Source organism: Mesoplodon mirus (assembly GCF_964341445.2).
Source record: "Mesoplodon mirus genome assembly, chromosome: X".
In the NCBI taxonomy this organism is placed as follows: domain Eukaryota; kingdom Metazoa; phylum Chordata; class Mammalia; order Artiodactyla; family Ziphiidae; genus Mesoplodon; species Mesoplodon mirus.
The window spans coordinates 35918607-35940150 of record NC_138981.1 but is presented as its reverse complement, the minus strand read 5'-3'; the positions used below and the strand labels follow the sequence as shown (position 1 = coordinate 35940150).

The 21544-nt window shown below is 37.6% G+C and overlaps 1 protein-coding gene across 1 annotated transcript in view; it reads left to right on the top strand.

Moving 5' to 3' along the window:
• The window catches only part of RPGR (retinitis pigmentosa GTPase regulator), a 66597-nt gene extending 45478 nt beyond the window's left edge, over positions 1-21119 (top strand). The window contains exons 15-18 of the mRNA XM_082610591.1: positions 1821-1964; positions 4012-4069; positions 5561-5637; positions 19834-21119. Coding sequence (XP_082466717.1) covers positions 1821-1964; positions 4012-4069; positions 5561-5637; positions 19834-20043 — 489 coding nt within the window. The 3' untranslated portion in view covers positions 20044-21119. The remainder of the gene's footprint in view (positions 1-1820; positions 1965-4011; positions 4070-5560; positions 5638-19833) is intronic.
• The last annotated feature ends 425 nt before the right edge of the window (positions 21120-21544 follow it).

Here is a 21544-nt window from a genome sequence, read left to right as displayed (position 1 = left end):
AACAGCATGATGTCCTATGGTTACATTAATACCTTAGTAAACTAGCACAACTGGAATTGACCCAGGTCCTAGATTAGCCAAACTGTCCAAGTAATGAGGACTTTGATAGAATACAGCTCACTGACCCTCCCTCTGGGAGATAAGTGGGCAGAGTCTGAAATTCTCTGTCTCAGGAGCTCTGTTCTTTCTAGTTGGCCTTCATATATGTACATTTATGAATACATCTGTTTATCAGGCCTAAGTCTTAAATCTAGTAATCTAGCTTCCCATTCCCTTCCAAAGTAAAATGATCTCTGATCATTTTAGCTACCCGTAACGTGCATTTGGCTAGCCATGATATATGTCACTTAGAGGGGAAATCATGCAGAAGAAAAAGAAAGCTTTAGAAGTTCTTGGTAAATGGTAGCTACCTTGTTGTTAACCTTACCCAACCTAAACTTGTAGCACATCCTTTAATGTAACTCTCTACCCTGGTACCCTGTTCCCTTCTCCCACATTCCCCTCCTGAGTGCACTGCCTCATGACCTTGATTAACCTAAGTTAAGCCCTCCCAGAGTAACTTCTGAAACTCTTTCTTAAATCTCAAGCCTTCACTTCCAGATTGCTTGTCCTCAGTGGGAATGCTATTAGGCCATACCCTTAGTGCTGTTGGCCTGAGGATGCCACTTATGTGTTTTACTAAGGTGTGAAATACTAACACGTTCTCTCCCTAGCCTGAACTCTCACAATTTGTATTTTTGCCAGAAAAAAAGGTGAGCTAATTATTAGAGACATTCTTTTCAAACCACCCAGTAAAGATTCTGTTGGGTATCAGGCTTATCCTTAGCCAAATAGCCACTAGGAAGGTGACCATGAGAAGCTAGTTACAGTGTTGAAGGGATATAAAGGGCATATATGGTCTCAGGCAAATATGGCTAAGGTGAACTTTGTAAAAACATTCTTCAAGGGAGTGAATGGCACAGATTGCTTACTGTGTCACCTATTTTAGGGGTCATTATGCCTTTAGTGAAGTGCATAAATGAAAAGCATAGGAAAAAAATCCAATAAAGAGTCCAGTCTCTTAATGACAATAAATAAGCAGTTTTCCACCCAAAATATGAAATGACAAAAAAAAACCCTCAGTATAGAATAAAGGGTAAAACTAGTATTTTCTGCTTTTACTTAATAAGCATTACATGATTTATTACCAGTCTATCAAATCCATAGACAGGCTGTTTTATAATTTGGATTAGCTGGACAGGAGCCAGATGGACTACGTTCTCGCTCTGTCTGGTTTTCCATCTGCTTTAAATAACCAAGAGCAAACAATTTAAAGTGCCTATGTCCCTTTATCCTTTTCCCAGAATGTAAGTAATTATAGTTACCTCTCTCTTGTGAATATTGGTGAATTGTACTTCTGAAGTGATTTTAAATCCTTTTGTTTTGGAAAATGAACATAATATATACATATGATTATGTTATAATGCTACAGTAGATAGAAAGCTTTTTAACTTCTCTAATATTGAAAAGCATTCTTTTGAGACAGCCCAGAAAGCATTTTGTTTTTCCATTTTAACCTTACCATAGGTGGTAAAAAGAACTTTGGGAACCCTAGTCATTGAAAATGTTGAAATAGAGTAACATGCATGAAATCCTTGGTAATATAGTAACTTGATATGCAGCATGGATTATTCAGTATTTTATTTCTTTGACTTTAATATTTGAATTCATAGTCTATATGTTCTTTGAGATGGTATAAATTGTTTACAACAGCAATATCAAATCTCTGTTTTTTAAAGAAGAAAATTTTAACTCTTCCCTGATCATCAATTTTGTCACAGGATCACGAATTTTCAGAATATGATGAGCCAGAAGACGTGCATGAGGAAATTAAGGAATATCTAGAAGGCGAGAAGAAAGCTACAGGAGACAATAAAAGTATTCCTGCAGACAACCACAGTGAAACCGACAACTTAGTTAAAAAGGTATTGACAGCCATTGAAAAGGTATGATGATAAGTGCTTAAATCCCAAGACTCTGCCCAAGAGAAAGCATATGGGTCCCCTGGTCTCTGCAGAGGGCAGATTCCAGCTTCCTTGGAGAACAGAAATATTTCCATGAATAACTTTGTTCATGTGCTATAGGACAAGCTTTGACACATTTATGAATCAGACACTCTTTTTTCTCTAGCATTCTTTCCACATTTCTTGGTAGCATTCTGTTCTTCAAATGAATGGAAATCAATTGATATGGGCCAGTTTAGTACACTCTTGACAAATTAACCAAGAAGTTCAGCCCCAGGTCCTTGAAATGATAAAATTACAACGTTAGCAGCCCAGTACTAGTGGCAGAAATGGGATGTGTATGTGCACACATACGTGTGTATATTTACATGGACATGGACAAATGAAAGTTGTTCACAGCAGTGTTAGAGGTTGTTATCAGTTCTGCAGAGATGTGGTATAGAAGAAAGTATTCATAGGAGGAATGGGAGGAGGCCTCACTGAAGAAGAGAAAGTCATCCTGAAAGTGGAGCTAGGGATGCCAAAAACATCTCTTCCATTTGGCAGATATACCTAAGAGTGACCCTGCTAGGAGACAGTTGGTAGGTTTGAAATCATTCGTTTGCTAGCACTACTCTGGATTTATTTCAGAGGTATGGAATTCAGAAACCCAAACTGAATGATACTGTATTGATTCATTTTCATTTCATTTTTTGGACCTCTTGCAAAGAGCTCTGAGTTAATCCTGCCTTCTCATTGATGAAACACTATCATCACTGGTCTGTGCAAGGTGCTTCTCTCTTTATTTAAATTGATTCCCTTTGAGCCTCATTCCCCTTTTCCCTAACATAGCCAACCACTGAAACATGCTTGTCCTTTTATTTGAATGTGTAATTGTAAAACGTGTTGTTGTTTTGTGTGTTTTTTTTCAATTTACAAAATGGTATTGTGCTAAAGAGGTCATTCTGTTCCTTGCTTCTTTCTTTTTCCAAGACTCCTTCCTCTCACTGAGGAAAACGTATGTTCTAGCAGTTATTGTTTTCTTTCGGAGGGAGGGAACGATGGAACTTCCCTGGTGGTGCAGTGGTTAAGACTCCACGCTCCCAACGCAGGAGGCCCGGGTCCAATCCCTGGTCAGGGAACTAGGTTCCGCATGCAAGCTGCAACTAAGGAGCCCACATGCCTCAACTAAGGAACCTGCCTGCCACAACTAAGACCCAGCACAACCAAATAAATAAATATTAAATGTTAAAAAAAAAGAGGGAGGAAAAGATTCTATTTTATAAAGAACATTTATGAGTTCCAGTTATGGTGATCCCTGAAATTCTTTAGCATAGGATTCATTAAACTCCAATTTGACATTATAAAATGTTGAGCTAATTCCTATACCAATTAATGTTCCTGAATCTTCTTTGAGTAGAATTCTTAAATATACAATTCTTGTTAATTATACGATTTTTTTAAGGGAACTTTATTTATTTATTTATTTATTTATTTATTTTAAAATTTATGGCTGAACTGGGTCTTCGTTGCCGCACAGGCTTTCTTTTGTTGTGGCAAGTGGAGGCTACTCTTCATTGTGGTGCGTGGGTTTCTCATTGCAGTGGATTCTCTTATTGCGGAGCACAGGCCCTAGGCATATGGGCTTCATTAGTTGTGGCACGATGGCTCAGTAGCTGTGGCTCACGGGCTCTAGAGCGCAGGCTCAGTAGTTGTGGCGCATGGGCTTAGATGCTCCACGGCATGTGGGATCCTCCCAGACCAGGGCTCGAACCCATGTCCCCTGCATTGGCAGGTGGATTCTTAACCACTGCGCCACCAGGGAAGCCCTAATCATGCAATTTTAAGCTAGGAAAGACATTAGCAATCACCCAGCATTTAAGGCAAGAGTCCTGCAAAGGGAAGTAATTGTCACATGTTTATGTTGTTAGCTAGAGACTGACTCTAGAACCCTGCTTAAAACCAAGACTAGGTTTTCTAGCTCAGCACAAATATGTTTTTTATTATATTGTTTCTTTATTGTTTATAGGACACAAAAGCCAACCGAGAGGAATGGGCCATTCATGAATACAGTGAAAATCCAAAAGGTGTGAGCACATTTGACTTTAAAAGCATACTTTTAAAAAGGCTAGATACAGGGCTTCCCTGGTGGCACAGTGGTTGAGAGTCCGCCTGCCGATGCAGGGGACATGGGTTCGTGCCCCGGTCCAGGAGGATCCCACATGCCGCGGAGCGGCTAGGCCCGTGAGCCATGGCCGCTGAGCCTGCGCGTCCGGAGCCTGTGCTCCGCAACGGGAGAGGCCACAACAGTGAGAGGCCCGCGTACCGCAAAAAAAAAAAAAAGTAGATACATAAAATACTACGTTCATATGTACATACAGATATTTATGCATATGTGTGCTGTAACCAAAGAATTATGACTTACACGTATGTATTCTATTTTACACTTTTTATTGTCACATGACCCTCATAATAAGCTATGAAATATGTGACACAGGCTTATGTGTTCTCATTGATCACCGCCACAGCTTCTTCATGGCTGCTCATGTGTCAGTGTTAAGTGGTTTAGAACAGCCTTTTTACTACTTTTTTTTTCAATCAGTATTATTAAGTTGGGCTTTTGTCCCAGATCTTGATATATATGTCTGATGAGCACTGCCAGACCCCATCGCTGATGTCCAGGCTGGTCTAGAGCCACAGCAGGCCATCCAGTTATTTCCCCCCGAGACCAGACCTGAGTCTTTGATCTTACCACAGGCGTTTCAGGGGAGTCCTTTCCCAAGCCTCGCTGTTGGTGTCAGAGAACAGGTGCCACAGAACAGAGTAGATTGTGACTGCCCTTGGGACCTACAGTTTCTACACCCAAATCATTGGTGCTTTTGCTATATGACCCCTATATTATGTTTCCACACCATCACATCACAGTGGACCTTTTGCTGCGATTTCATTACAAATAACTGTCTGTAGTAGTGGATATCTGATCAGAACTTAAGCAGAAGAAGGAATAGTTCCCTTAATACATTTTTCCTTCTAACTTCTGCAAAAAGAGTAGTAAGTTTTAGAATATTTTAAGCAAAATGTTAAAATATTTGTCATCTCTAAGTATTCTTAGCATATAACCTAAAGTGTTAAAAAGAAATTAAATGTAAGATTTAAGTTGTTGATAATATAAAATTAGAAGAATGCATATGCTTCATGAGTCTACTTTAAAGATCATTATTCAACTATATAACATGTGGATTAATTTGAAATACCAAAAAAATGACATGTCCATTTGGGTACAAATAATTTCATTACAATGAGGTTAATTTTTTTAAAAGGTAATTTATATTTTACAGAAGTCTTCCCTAACATTTACTGTTAACTTTTGCTATACTTGGTACTGGTCATCTAAACATTTACAACATTGGTCAGGTCATTCTGAGATTTTTGCCTTAATTTTTCAGGAAATATGCAGTTGTCCACTACTCTTCAGTATTACCCCATAATTCATGGTTGATAGAGTTTCACTGAAAGCCTCAGGACTTTTCTTTTTCTCATTAGTTAGAAAAAATATTTCTAAATATATCCTATCATAGGAAATATGCATGATCGTGCAAAGAGCAGTTCTTCAGAAATCCTGGAAGATAGTAAATCAACAAAAAAATCAAAGAAGGTAAGTGAAATGAATTTTTCATTTTAGTGTTAAGGCTAAAGTATTGAATTGCTTCTACTACTTTTTATATGGTTATCCACATAATTTAACTCCCTTAATATGGGTTTTGATGACTCAAGAACATGTGACGAATTTCAGGTGATGTTTCACATTTTTAACGTGCATGTTTACTTATTGGATTATGATTCAGATTGCTCTGCAAAAATGTAATAGCATGTTCCTTTCAATCCTCATGCATACTGATTCATCATACAATAAAAGATATGTAAAAGAACTCTACTGCTTAAATTATAAGAGTATAGTATCCCGGGAGTCTAGAAGAGAGTAAGGCAAAGCCAAGAAATAGGATGAATGAAAAAATAAAGATGACTGTGCTTAGAAAACATTACAACATGCTACTCCAGTCTCTCCTAGTACCTGTTTTGGAGTTGTTACAAGTCTGATGGATACGTTTCTTCTTCTTGGAAGTAAATTACTCTTTCCACTTACAGAAAAACTTTATTTAATCATGAGATTACATTGCCAGGTAGAAGTGTTAGGAGGTAACATGGAAGACAAGAAAAACGAAAAGCCTCGTTAATTCTTATTCAACTTAGGTGTCAGCTTAAATGTCTTTTCCACACAGGCCTTTTGTAACCAGCAGCACTTATATAAATTATTATGTCCCATTATTATTCTCTCACAGAGCACCCTTTTCTCATACTTCTTAGTATTTGTCACAGTTTGCAATTACATAGTCATTTGTATATTCATTTACTTTAGGTCTGTATCTCCCCACTGGCCTTCAGCTCCTTGGGGACATAAACTATTTTCTGTTTCACTTGCTAGTGTATCCTTAGCACTTATCACAGTTCCTGGTAAATGGTAGATGCTCAGTAAACATTTTTGGTTGACAATGGATTGTAAAATGTGAGGGGGTAAGAAAGAGGAAAGGATGAAGGTAAAAGCAGGAGCCGCCCTTAGGGTAGTAAACAGCCTGTTTTTTGCCATCTTTGTAGGTATATGCCACTCTGAAATTCCTTTCAGAATTACTTCAGAAATTTCAGAAGTTATTTTAGCCCAAATCTCCATATTGTTATCTTTTACTAAAAATTACTTCATTACTATTTTTATCTTTATAAAATAATAAGTTTGGATTACCATACCCAAAAGATGTCTGTGACCTGGCTCAAAGGACACTTCGGAATTATTATCCTTCTTAGAATTATAACATGCATCGCTAGAACATTTCATCAAGGTTTAAGAACTTTTTAGATTCTCCGTCTAGTAGAACAGAACATTTAACAGATATTCCACCAGTATACTTCATAGTGTTCCTGTGAAAACTCTTTTCACTTACAAAGAGCTCAGGGAAAGAGTCTGGAAAAGAAAATCAAATCTGAGGGAGAGGGATGAAAAGTAAAGGAGTCAGGAGACCTAAGAACCTAAGGGGAGGAAAAGTGAAATGAAGCAGCAGAAAAAAATATTTGAAACACACCTCTGACCAAATGAAAATGCATATTGTAGAATATGTGGTCGAGTTTAGGGAACTTTTCAGCCTCTCCCGTCTTCAGCATTGTCCATAGTTGGTAGGATTTGGATACGCAGGACAGGAGAGGCCGGAGCCAGGGAAGGCATGCTGTGTGGCAGGCACCTACAGTAGCACCAGGGAGCCGCGCCAGTCCATGGGACAAAGGTGAGGCCAGGCCAGGATACAGAGTGCCAGACTGACAAATTCAGTCCTAAACTTTGATTCTGCTTAAATTCTGATTTATACCTAATGGAAAAATATAATTCAGTAAGTATGCATTTCCTTGGATAAAGAAAAGAAAAGGTATTAAAAATTATATTTTAAAAGTCAAGCAGTAATAAATGTATTTCCTACTTAAAGAATAGTCTGTTATTCTATATATTTTAAAAAGGAAATAGTTGATTTAGATGAGATTTTTTTCAATCATTCCCACATTATATATTTTAATCTACAATGTCTCTAACCTATTTATACCATCTAAGCCAAACAAATCAAACTGTTTTTAAAACATGGAAAATAAATGATGCATTAACTCATATCAAGATAAGCATGTGTTTGAAATTTTACATCCCCTCCTTTAATTAGACAGCCACTCCGAAGGTAATTAAAAAAAAAAAAGAAATAAGTACACTCTTGGTCTCTACAAGACAGAATTCTCCATTGAATTTTGTTTTGATGATTTTAAATGTTTCAGATAGCCAGGTTAGGACCCATAATTTTAATTGGTGGCAGAGATCTTTTGATTGTTATATTTGGAAATCGCCAAATATTGCTTTTCCAAACTGTAGCAAATTTGAATCCACAGTTAGCCGCTAAGAAAAATGTGTTATTGGTTTAATTTCCACCTAAGTAAGGTACTGAAAAAAGTAGTAAGCTTTTTAGCTATTAATAATAATTTCTTCCCATCATGGTATTAGTTTATTCATGTGTTTATTTAGCATGTATTTACTGGGTGCCTCTTATGTGCTAGGCACAAGGCTAAAGGCTGCAGGTAGGTTAAAAATCCAGTGCCATCCCTCAGAAACTAGCTAGAATATGGCAGATTCCTGGATAGTTCCCCATGCCAGTTCACAGTCAATAGATTTCTTATTCATTGTCACTACCATAAATACAAGAGGCTGAGATGAGGATTTCTCCATCAAAAATTATGCCTGTGGATTCTTGCCTTTCCTGACGGCTTCCTTTTCTCTGATGCTAAGCTTTATTCACCGTGGCAGCACAACACAGCACGTTTGCCCCAAGTACACAGTTAGCTTTACTCTATTGTGAGGAAAATCTGAGGTCAATTATACATATGGTATCCTGTTGCTGTCAGTTTTTTCAGGCTTAATACCTGAGACTATCTCTTTCGGACGCACCCAATAATTACTCCCCTGCTTTTTAAAAATAGCTTTATTACACAGATCTACTAGAGAATGGACTTGAGGATATGGGGAGGGGGAAGGGGAAGCTGTGACAAAGCAAAAGAGCGGCATGGACATATATACACTACCAAATGTAAGGTAGATAGCTAGTGGGAAGCAGCCGCATAGCACAGGGAGATCAGCTCGGTGCTTGGTGACCGCCTGGAGGGGTGGGATAGGGAGGGCGGGAGGGAGATGCAAAAGGGAGGGGATATGGGAACATATGTATATGTATAACTGATTAAATTTGCTAAATTAAAAAATAAATAAATAAATAAATAAATAAAAATAGCTTTATTTAGGTATAATTGACCTATAATGCACTACGCATATTTGAAGTATATAATCTGATTAGTTTTGACATACATATACAGCTGTGAAAGCATAATCACAATCAAGAGAGTGAACAGTGCCATTATCAGCAGAAGGTTCTTTGTGCCTCTCTGTGATCCCTGTCTACACCCCACATCCCCCTGCTGTACTCAGCAAATAACTGATACTGTTTTGAGATTCATCCATGCATGTATCAATAGTTCATTCCTTTATATTGCTGAGTGGTATTCTATTTTGAGTTAATTTCTCATATGGTAAAGGTATGGATTGAAGTTCTTTTTTTTGCATATGGACATCCCATTGTTCTAGCACCATTTGTTGAAAAGATTTTTAAAAAGCCTGTCCTCTACTGAATTGCCTTCATACCTTTGTCAGAAAGCAATTGACTTTTTATGTGTGAGCCTATTTCTGGACTCTGTATTCTGTGCCTTCAATCTGTTTATCTTGTGCCAGTATCACACTGTCTTGATTACTGTAGCTTTGATATAACTCTTGAAATCAGGAACTGTTAGTCCTCCAACTTTGCTCCTTTTCACACTTGTTTTGGCTATTCTAGACCCTTTGCACTTCCATGTGAATTTTTATAATCAGTTTGTCAATTAGTGAAAAAAATGCCTGCTGGGATTTTGATTTGGCATTGTTTTTGAATCTACAGATAAACTTGGGAAGAATTAACATTTTAACAATATTAAGTCTCCTAATTCATGAATATGACATTTGTCTTCATTTACTGATGTCTTCTCAAATTTCCTTTAGCAACATTGTTGAATGTTTCTTAACATGGAAGTTGAGATCACTGATTTGAGACCTTTCTTATTTTCTATTATAGGCTTTTGTGTTATAAATTTCCCCTGAAGTACTTGATATGTTGTGTTTTCATTTTCATTCAGTTCAGAATACTTTCTAATTTCCCCTTTGATTTCTTCTTTGACTCATGCGTTATTTAATTTCAATGTTGCTGGAGATTTTTCCAGTGATCTTTCTGTTATTACTTTCTAATTTAATTACATTGTAATTGGAGAACATACTTAATATGAATTGATTCCTTTTAAATTTATTGAGACACATTTTATGGCCCAGAATCAAGTTTATCTTGGTAAATGTTCATTTGAGAAGAAGGTTGAGAAGAATACTGTTGTTGGGTGGAGTGTTCTATCAGTGACAATTAAGTCAAGTTGGTTGATAGTGTTGTTCAAGTCTTCTCCATCCTTCCTGATTATCTGTCTACTTGTTCTATTATTAAAAGAGAGGTATTAAAATCCCTGACTATAAATTGAGAATTTGTCTAATTTCCCTTGTACTTATATTAATTTTTGCTTTATGTATCTTAAAGCTGTTATTTGGTTCTATAATGTTTAGAATTATTACCTGCTCTAATTAATTGACCCCTTCATCATTATGAAATGACCTTCTTTATAGCCAGTGATAGTCTTTGCTCTAAAATCTACTTGATCTGATAATATATAGCCACTTTAGCTTTCTTTGGATTAGAGTTATCATCTTTTAACATACTTTTACTTTTAACCAATTTGTGATTATACATTTGAAGTACATTTGATTTAGGCAGCAGGCAGATGGATCTCGCTTCTTTTTTTTTCTAACATCTTTATTGGAGTATAATTCTTTTACAATGGTGTGTTAGTTTCTGCTGTATAACAAAGTGAGTCAGCTATACATAAACATATATCCCCATATCTCCTCCCTCTTACATCTCCCTCCAACCATCCCCATCCCATCCCTCTAGGTGGACACAAAGCACTGAGCTGATCTCCCTGTGCTATGTGGCTGCTTCCCACTAGCTATCTATTTTACATTTGGTAATGTATATATGTCCATGCCACTCTCTCACTTCGTCCCAGCTTACCCTTCCCCCTCCCCATGTACTCAAGTCCACTCTCTACGTCTGTGTCCATCCACCTCACTACAAATAACTCAGTTTCATTTCTTTTTATGGTGGAGTAATACTCCATTGTATACATGTGCCACATCTTCTTTATCCCTTCATCTGTTGATGGACACGTAGGTTGCTTCCATGTCCTGGCTATTGTAAATAGAGCTGTGATAAACACTGTGGTACCTGACTCTTTTTGAATTATGCTTTTCTCAGGGTATATGCCCAGTAGTGGGATTGCTGGGTCGTATGGTAATTCTATTCTTAGTTTTTTAAGGAACCTCCATACTGTTCTCCATAGTGGCTGTACCAATTCACATTCCCACCAGCAGTGCAAGAGTGTTCCCTTTTCTCCACACCCTCTCCATCATTTATTGTCTGTAGATTTTTTGATGATGGCCATACTGACTGGTGTGAGGTGATACCTCATTGTAGTTTGGATTTGCATTTCTCTAATGATTAGTGATGTTGAGCATCCTTTCATGTGTTTCTGGCAATCTGGATATCTTCTTTGGAGAAATGTCTATTTAGGCCTTCTGCCCATTTTTGGATTAGGTTGTTTGTTTTTTTTGATATTGAGCTACATGAGCTGCCTGTATATTTTGGAGATTAATTCTTTGTCAGTTGCTTCGTTTGCAAATATTTTCTCCCATTCTGAGGGTTGTCTTTTGGTCTTGTTTATGGTTTCCTTTGCTGTGCAAAAGCTTTGAAGTTTCTTTAGGTCCCATTTGTTTATTTTTGTTTTTACTTCCATTTCTCTAGGAGGTGGGTCCAAAAGGATCTTGCTGTGATTTCTGACATAGAGTGTTCTGCCTATGTTTTCCTCTAAGAGTTTGATAGTGTCTGACCTTACATTTAGGTCTTTAATCCACTTTGAGTTTATTTTTGTGTATGGTGTTAGGGAGTGTTCTAATTTCATTCTTTTACATGTAGCTGTCCAGTTTTCCCAGCACCACTTATTGAAGAGGCTGTCTTTTCTCCATTGTATATTCTTGCCTCCTTTATCAAAGATAAGGTGACCATACGTGTGTAGGTATATCTCTGGGCTTTCTATCCTGTTCCATTGATCTATATTTCTGTTTTTGTGCCAGTCCCATAGTGTCTTGATGACTGTGGCTTTGTAGTATAGTCTGAAGTCAGGGTGCCTGATTCTTCCAGCTCCGTTTTTCTTTCTCAAGATTGCTTTGGCTATTCAGGGTCTTCTATGTTTCCATTCAAATTGTGAAATATTTTTTGTTCTACTTCTGTGAAAAATGCTATTGGTAGTTTGATAGGGATTGCATTGAATTTGTAGATTGCTTTGGGTAGTATAATGATTTTCACAATGTTGATTCTTCCCATCCAAGAACATGGTATATCTCTCCATCTGTTGGTATCATCTTTAATTTCTTTCATCAGTGTCTTATAGTTTTCTGCATATAGGTCTTTTGTCTCCACAGGTAGGTTTATACCTAGGTATTTTATTCTTTTTTTCCAATGGTAAATGGGAGTCTTTCCTTAATTTCTCTTTCAGATTTTTCATCATTAGTGTGTAGGAATGCCAGAGATTTCTGTGCATTAATTTTATATCCTGCTACTTTACCAAATTCATTGATCAGCTCTAGCAGTTTTCTGGTAGCATCTTTGGGATTCCCTATGTATAGTATCATGTCGTCTGCAAACAGTGACAGCTTTACTTCTTTTCCGATTTGGATTCCTTTTATTTCTTTTTTTTCTCTGACTGCTGTGGCTAAAACTTCGAAAACTATGTTGAATAATAGTGGTGACAGTGGACAACCTTGTCTTGTTCCTAATCTTAGAGGAAATGGTTTCAGTTTTTCGCCATTGAGAACGATGTTGGCTGCGGGTTTGTCATATATGCCCTTTATTATGTTGAGGTAAGCTCCCTCTATGCCTACTTTCTGGAGGGTTTTTATCATAAATGGGTGTTGAATTTTGTCGAAAGCTTTTACTGCATCTGTTGAGATGATCATATGGTTTTTCTCCTTCAGTTTGTTAATATGGTGTATCACATTGATTGATTTGCATATATTGAAGAAGCCTTGCATTCCTGGGATAAACCCTACTTGATCATTGTGTATGATCCTTTTAATGTACTGTTGGATTCTGTTTGCTAGTATTTTGTTGAGGATTTTTGCATCTATGTTCATCAGTGATATTGGGCTGTAGTTTTCTTTTTTTGTGACATCTTTGTCTGGTTTGTTATCAGGGTGATGGTGGCCTTGTAGAATGAGTTTGGGAGTGTTCCTCCCTCTGCTATATTTTGGAAGAGTTTGAGAAGGATAGGTGTTAGCTCTTCTCTAAATGTTTGATAGAATTAGCCTGTGAAGCCATCTGGTCCTGGGCTTTTGTTTGTTGGAAGATTTTTAATCACAGTCTTAATTTCAGTGCTTGTGATTGGTTTTTTTATACTTTCTGTTTCTTCCTTGTTCAGTCTCAGAAGGTTGTGCTTTTCTAAGAATTTGTCCATTTCTTCCAGGTTGTCCATTTTATTGGCATATAGTTGCTTGTAGTAATCTCTCATGATCCTTTGTATCTCTGCAGTGTCAGTTGTTACTCCTCATTTTTCATTTATTTATTTATTTATTTATTTATTTTTGCGGTACACGGGCCTCTCACTGTTGTGGCCTCTCCCGCAGTGGAGCACAGGCTCCGGACGCGCAGGCCCAGCGGCCATGGCTCACGGGCCCAGCCACTCCGCGGCATGTGGGACCTTCCCAGACCAGGGCACGAACCCGTGTCCCCTGCATCGGCAGGTGGACTCTCAACCACTGCGCCACTAGGGAAGCCCCATTTTTCATTTCTAATTCTACTGATTTGAGTCTTCTCCCTTTTTTTCCTTTTGAGTCTGGCTAATGGTTTATCAATTTTGTTTATCTTCTCAAAGAACCAGCTTTTAGTTTTATTGCTCTTAGCTGTTGTTTCCTTCATTTCTTTTTCATTTATTTTTTTTTATTTTTATTTTTTTTTCCCCGTACGCGGGCCTCTCACTGTTGTGGCCTCTCCCGTTGCGGAGCACAGGCTCCGGATGCGCAGGCTCAGCGGCCATGGCTCACGGGCCCAGCTGCTCCGCGGCATATGGGATCCTCCCAGACCGGGGCACGAACCCGTATCCCCTGCATCGGCAGGCGGACTCTCAACCACTGCGCCACCAGGGAGGCCCTTCATTTATTTTTGATCTGATGTTTATGATTTCTTTCCTTCTGCTACCTTTGGGGTTTTTTTGTTCTTCTCTAATTGCTTTAGGTGTAAGGTTACGGTGTTCATTTGAGATGTTTCTTGTTCTTGAGGTAGGATTGTATTGCTATAAACTTCCCTCTTAGAACTGCTTTTGCTGCATCCCACAGGTTTTGGGTCGTCGTGTTTTCATTGTCATTTGTTTCTAGGTATTTTTTTATTTCATCTTTGATTTCTTCAGTGATCTCTTGGTTATTTAGTAGTACATTGTTTAGCCTCCATGTGTTTGTATTTTTGCCAGATTTTTTTCCTGTAATTGATATCTAGTCTCATAGTATTGTGGTCGTTAAAGATACTTGATACGATTTCATTTTTTTTAATTTACCAGTGCTTGATTTGTGACCCAAGTTATGATCTATCCTGGAGAATGTTCCATGAGCACTTGAGAAGAAAGTGTATTCTGTTGTTTTTGGATGGAATGTCCTACAAATATCAATTAAGTCCATCTTGTTTAATGTATCATTTAAAGCTTGTGTTTCTTTATTTATTTTCATTTTGGATGATCTGTCCATTAGTGAAAGTAGGTTTTTAAAGTCCCCTACTATAATTGTGTTACTGTCAATTTCCCCTTTTATGGCTGTTAACATTTGCTTTATGTATTGAGGTGCTCCTATGTTAGGTGCATAAATATTTACAACTGTTATATCTTCTTCTTGGATTGATCCCTTGATCATTATGTAGTGTCCTTCTTTGTCTCTTTATTTACTATAATAAAACATATAGTCTTTATTTATTTATTTATTTTAAATTTTTTTTGCTGTACGTGGGCCTCTCACTGTTGTGGTCTCTCCCGTTGCAGAGCACAGGCTCTGAACACACAGGCTCAGCAGCCATGGCTCACGGGCCCAGCTGCTCCGCGGCATGTGGGATCTTCCCAGACCGGGGCACGAACCCGCGTCCCCTGCATCAGCAGGCGGACTCTCAACCAGTGCGCCACCAGGGAAGCCCTATAGTCTTTATTTTAAAGTCTGTTTTGTCTGATATGAGAATTGCTACTCCAGCTCTCTTTTGATTTCCATTTACATGGAATATCTTTTTCCATCCCCTCACTTTCAGTCTGTATGTATCCCTAGGTCTGAAGTGGGTCTCTTGTAGACAGCATATATACAGGTCTTGTTTTTGTATCCATTCAGCCAGTCTGTGTCTTTTGTTTCTAGCATTTAATTCATTTACATTTAAGGTAGTTATCGATATGTGTGTTCCTATTACCATTTTCTTAATTATTTTGGGTTTGTTATGGTAGGTGTTTTCCTTCTCTTGTGTTTCCTGCTTAGAGAAGTTCCTTTAGCATTTCTTGTAAAGCTGGTTTGGTGGTGCTGAATTCTCTTAGCTTTTGCTTGTCTGTAAAGGTTTTAATTTCTCCATCGAATCTGAATTGAGATCCTTGCTGGGTAGAGTAATCTTGGTTTTAGGTTTTTCTCTTTCATCACTTTAACTATGTCCTGCCACTCCCTTCTGGCTTGCAGAGTTTCTGCTGAAAGATCAGCTGTTAACCTTATGGGGATTCCCTTGTATGTTATTTGTTGCTTTTCCCTTGCTGCTTTTAGTATTTTTTCTTTGTATTTAATTTTTGATAGTTTGATTAATATGTGTCTTGCCGTGTTTCTCCTTGGATTTATCCTGTATGGGACTCTGCGCTTCCTGGACTTGATTGACTATGTCCTTTCCCATATTAGGGAAGTTTTCAACTATAATCTCTTCAAATATTTTCTCAGTCCCTTTCGTTTTCTCTTCTTCTTCTGGGACCCCTATAATTCAAACGTTGGTGCATTTAATGTTGTCCCAGAGGTCTCTGAGACTGTCCTCAATTCTTTTCATTCTTTTTTATTTATTCTGCTCTGTGGTAGTTATTTCCACTATTTTATCTTCCAGGTCACTTATCCATTCTTCTGCCTCAGTTATTCTGCTATTGATTCCTTCTAGAGAATGTTTAATTCCATTTATTGTGTTGTTCATCATTGTTTGTTTGCTCTTTAGTTCTTCTAGGTCCTTGTTAAGCGTTTCCTGTATTTTCTCCATTCTATTTCCAAGATTTTGGATCATCTTTTACTATCATTGCTCTGAATTCTTTTTCAGGTAGACTGCCTATTTCCTCTTCATTTGTTTGGTCTGTTGGGTTTTTACCTTGCTCCTTCATCTGCTGTGTATTTCTCTGTCTTCTCATTTTGCTTAATTTACTGTGCTTGGGGTCTCCTTTTCACAGGCTGCAGGTTTGTAGTTCCCGTTGTTTTTGATGTGTGCCCCCGTTGGGTGAGGTTGGTTCAGTGGGTTTTGTAGGCTTTCTCTTGGAGGGGACTGGTGCCTGTGTTCTGGTGAATGAGGCTGGATCTTGTCTTTCTGGTGTGCAGGACTGCATCCGGTGGTATCTTTTGGGGTGTCTGTGAACTTATTATGATTTTAGGCAGCCTCTCTGCTAATGGGTGGGGTTGTGTTCCTGTCTTGCTAGTTGTTTGGCACAGGGTGTCCAGCACTGTAGCTTACTGGTCGTTGAGTGGAGCTGGGTCTTCGCGTTGAGATGGAGATCTCTGAGAGAGCTTTCACCATTTGCTGGAGCACCAGGGTCTTGCTTTTTTATCTAATCTGAAAATCTCTGCCTATTTTTTAATTTATTTATTTATGGCTGCATTGGGTCTTCGTTGCTGCACACAGGCTTTCTCTAGTTGCGACGAGCGGGGGCTACTCTTCGTTGTGGTGCCCGGGCTTCTCATTGCAGTGGCTTCTCTTGTTGCAGAGCACAGGTACTAGGCGCATGGGCTTCAGTAGTTTTGGCACGTGCCCTCAGTAGTTGTGGCTCGCAGGCTCTAGAGTGCAGGCTCAGTCGTTGTGGCGCACGGGCTTAGTTGCTCCGCAGCATGTGGGATCTTCCCGGACCAGGGCTTGAACCTGTGTCCCCTGCATTGGCAGGCGGATTCTTAACCACTGCGCCATGACGGAAGCCCTGCCTTTTTAATTGGAGCGTTCAGACCAGTTATATTTAATCTAATTATTGGTGTCATTAGGTTTAAGTCTATTATCTTACCATTGGTAGTATTCTTCTTTGTTCCTAAAAAAATGCTACTTTATTTTATTGAATATTATCATAGCTATACTTGTTTTCCTATGGTTAGCATTTTCCTAATATATCTTTTTTCATTCTTATACTTCTACTTTAGATGTGTCTCTTGTAAATGGCCTATAAGGTGGATTCTGACTTTATACTTTTTAACATGTACCTAAAATCTAAAGCTAATCAATGTTCCTTTTTCCCAAATGTTACCAGGATCTTAGAAGAGTTTTCTCTCCTATCACTCGATTTTTTCCCATTTTACATGTTATTGTATCGAGTATTCTATTAATTTTTTGAACCTCATCAATCAAATATTATTTGTTATACCTCTTTCTTTATTCACCATTCCTTTTCACATCTCAGATGTCCCTTCTGGAGTGTTTTTTATTTTTCCTGAAGAAATCCTTTGGAACTTACTGTCATAAATTTCGTTCTGAAGTTAACTTTTGCACTTGCTACTCACTGGAAAATTAATGGTGGTATGGCTGGTTGACAATTATTTTTTTTTAGTATCTCCTCCCATTGTGGCTATTAAGAAATTTACTTTAGTATAATTGCTGGTAACTTCACATATAATCTGTCATTTCTGTCTCGCTGCTTTTTACATTGTTTGTTTGTCTTTGATGTGCTTCATTTCACTATGAGATGCCTAGATGTGAGTTTTTTTATTTTAACTTTCTTCTAATTCATTATGACTCTTGAATCTGAGAATTCATGTCATTCATCATTTTAAGAAAATTCTCATCCATTATATATTTGAATATTTCCTCTCTCCTCTTTGGAGCTCAAATATAATAACACTTTTTATTCTGTTATCTGTGTCTTTTAATTTTTACTTTTATATTTTGTGTATCTAATTGATATTTGGGGAAATTTCAGAGCTTGTCTGTTTCATAGTATCTTTTCATCTGAGACTAATCTGCTGTTTAACCTCCTTATTGAGTTTTAATTTCAGTTATGTTTTTCACATTTTGAAGTGAAATTCTATTTTGATTCTTTTTCAAATCAATCTGATCTTTTACCTTGTTTTGTTTACCTAGTACCCTGTTTTTTATTATAGTCCTTTAAATAATTTAAGCAAACTTATTTTATATTCTGTATTTAGTTATTCCAATGTCAGACATCCTCCAGAGTCTAAATCTGTTTGTTGCTTTGGCTGGCTTGCTAATGGTGTCTTGTTTCCTTCTGTGTTTTGATATTTGGATTGTAAATTCATGTTCAACCAGGACTTTTTGTGGAAATCCTTTAAAGCTTAGATTACTGTAAGTCCATCCATAGAGAATTTATATAAAATTCTGTTAGCTTCCCTGGGTGTTACCATTTCGGGACAGCTTTCAGTCAATGTCTCAGTTAAGGGTTTTCCACCAGTACTGTACATGTTAACCCCAAACTCACATTAGGAAAACATTATTAGGCTGAGAGAGACATGTTATTTTGTTCTCTTCCAATGTTTTGTAGGTGAACTTACATTAAAGACCTAGTCCTCAGAGGGTCCCCACTTTATATAGGAGTCTCAGTTCCAATTCTCCATATTTTGTGAGATCAAATCTGTTAAAATCCAAGAGTTGAAGTTATGAGATCAATAAAAGCCATTTCAGTACTCAACTCACCCCTGAGGCTTCCTGCTCCCTCCTTTTTTTTCCCACAGGGATTTCCCTTCATTTTATGTGAGCTTACCTACACATTATAAAATTATATTTTGTATACTTCTTCAGCATTTCTTGGCATTTTGTAGTGGCAGAATTTTTCAAGATGTGTATTCCTACGCAATAGCAGGAACAGGAGTTCTCCCATTTTAGTTCATAGACTCTTTATCTAGACTAACTTTTTGAGTTACAACTTTTCATTCTAGTTCCTCCATTCTTTAAGGCTAAAGGCAAACTATTATTATTAGCACCATTTTAATTTCTGAAGGAGCCAGATCTTCAGCTGTTCTTTGGTTTTGGCATCTTGTCAAAACCATTATTTGGGTTGTCATTCTTTAGGAATCCTGTTTTCTGTCTGGCTAAATCCTCAAAGGGCTTAAATCATTTGGAACTTTTCAGTTATCATCTTCCTTGATGTCTCCTGCATGTGGCTTGTTGGCCACTCTCTTCTTGATATTTTCCTCCCCTGACTTCTGAGTTGCCTTTTTTTCCTGATTTTGTTCCTACAAAACTCAGTCCCCAGTGCTGGCTCCTCTTCCTCTGCCTACCTTTCACACTTGGCTTTTCCTCAGTCTCTTTTCTTCTGTTTTCTCTTCTGCCCACCTGGAATCCCTGGGTTATGGGGTCTACTTTCGTCTCTTCAGCTGTTATGTGCATTCTGCCTGTCCTCAGCCCTGGCCTCCCCTGAGCAGCAGGTCTGTATATCCAACTGCCTACTTAGGCACCTGGGGCTCCCACCCCCATCATTTGACAGCACTAACACTTTGCCAGAAGTTCTGATCTACAGGAATGGGGAGGTATGTCCTCTAGAAGATGCTGGTTTTCATCTTTTTCTCTTATAACAAAACAAAGTGAAATACTAAATTTGTTCTTTGAAGAAAAATGTTAACATATTACCAAAGCACTGATAGTGTTGAAGGGTAAACCTTGAAAGGTCTTGTTTTAGGGAAGAATCATGATTGCAGTTGGTAAAAGAAAAAAGGCTTGTGGATGCTAAGAATGTACCATTGTGGTGCCTCATAAAGATGTGATGAAATAATGTTAAGACTTGTTGAAAATTATACCCCCTAAATACTGTTAAGTGACTGTTTCACTTACTGAAATGAATTCTCTGCGTGTTTTTTTTCTAGATTTTCCTCTTTAAAAAGATGTCATTGACGAGCCAGAAAAGTAGAAAGCAGAATAATAATGAGCCAGTCCCAGAGATAAAATCAATAGGAGATAAAATAGCTTTTAAAAAGAATAAGAAAGATGCCAACAAGAACCACATGGGGCAAAATCATCAGGATACCTCACCCCCAAATATGGAGAGAAGGTCAAAATCTTGTGTAATACTGTGAATATATGTTTATGTTTTCATGGTCACCACACCCATTGTAATTTATACTTGGAAAACATTTGAGCTCTGACGGAAAGTTTCTAATAACAAACTTTTAAAGATATAACTTAAGAATATGCTTTATTTGGTTTGAATAGTATGACCAGTTTTGATATTTATTTAAATGCTGATATTTTTGACAAGCAATTTCAGAATATGTGTATCTCAGACTCTCCTTCAAGCGTTGTGGCCTTAACGGTTCAGTGTTGCAATATAAAATATATTTTTATATGTGAAACTTAAGATATTTCATAGTTTTTACTAAATTTTACGTCTTTATAATTTCATAAGGCAATATTTGCAATCTCATGACACAGTTTTTAATGTATTTGCAATTTTCAAAAACTGAGTCAAAATTGTTTTTAATGAACATATTTTAATAAACTATAGCTGGTCGGCTCCACTGTTTAAATGGGTGAATATGAATAAAATTTGGAGGTACTTGGAGTTATCAGTTGACAAAACAGGGGCAAAAAAAATCTAATTTTAAAACATTGAAAGATGCAAAATGCATTTACCTTTGAGTAAAGAAAGTATCAGGGCAACTGTATAAACAGGACATCTTTGTGGAGAAACTGTGTTGAAATTTCTTTGCTTCCCACTCCTCTCTTTAGGGAGGTGATTTGACATGAAAACATTGCAGATTATCTGCACTGTTTGACCATGCCACAGATCACCAGTCTAGGAGAACTGGACACAGCCAGACTGGCTCATTGCAGCTGTCTCTAGCATGGACAGTGGTAACTAAGGTTGGCTGTGTCACACAGTGCTCTGCCACAAGGAATAGGAAGGGTAAAGCTGCTAAGTCTGCTCTAATAGAAACATTGCTTTCCTATGCTCACAGATGCTACATATTTAATTGATCAAACTACCTTCATTTTTCCCATTCTAACTTCTGACTAAAACATTTGCTTATTCAATCACAGTGATCATTGCCCCATTTAAACAAAACTAAACAAAAATACTCCATCTTTGTGTTTCATGTACAAAGGCTGTAAGGATGTTAGTCTAGAATAGATGTGATTTTGAAATCTTACAAAATAGTCTCCTATATTACATTTAGTGGAATTCTAATTTTATTAAAGGTAAATTTAATAAAAATTTTTGCTATTGCCACTATAGTACTAATACAGTATTGTAAAAATACTTTGCCAAAATATAAACTATAGAAGCCAAGTGGAAGTGAAACTCACAGTAATACTAAGACATGCCAGTTGTGATAGGCAGGATCCTAAAATGGCCCCCAAGGTTCCTGCCTGCTGGTATACTTGCCTTGAATAATCCCTTCCCCTTGAGAGTAGGGGAGACCAGTGAATATGATGAGCTATCACTCCATTGCTTATGTTATATTATGTGGAAAAGATGAAATATTTTGCAGATATAATTAAGATTCCTAATGAGTTAACTTTAAGCAAAAGAGAGATAATCCTAGGTGGGCCTGACCTAATCAGGTGAGCCCTTTC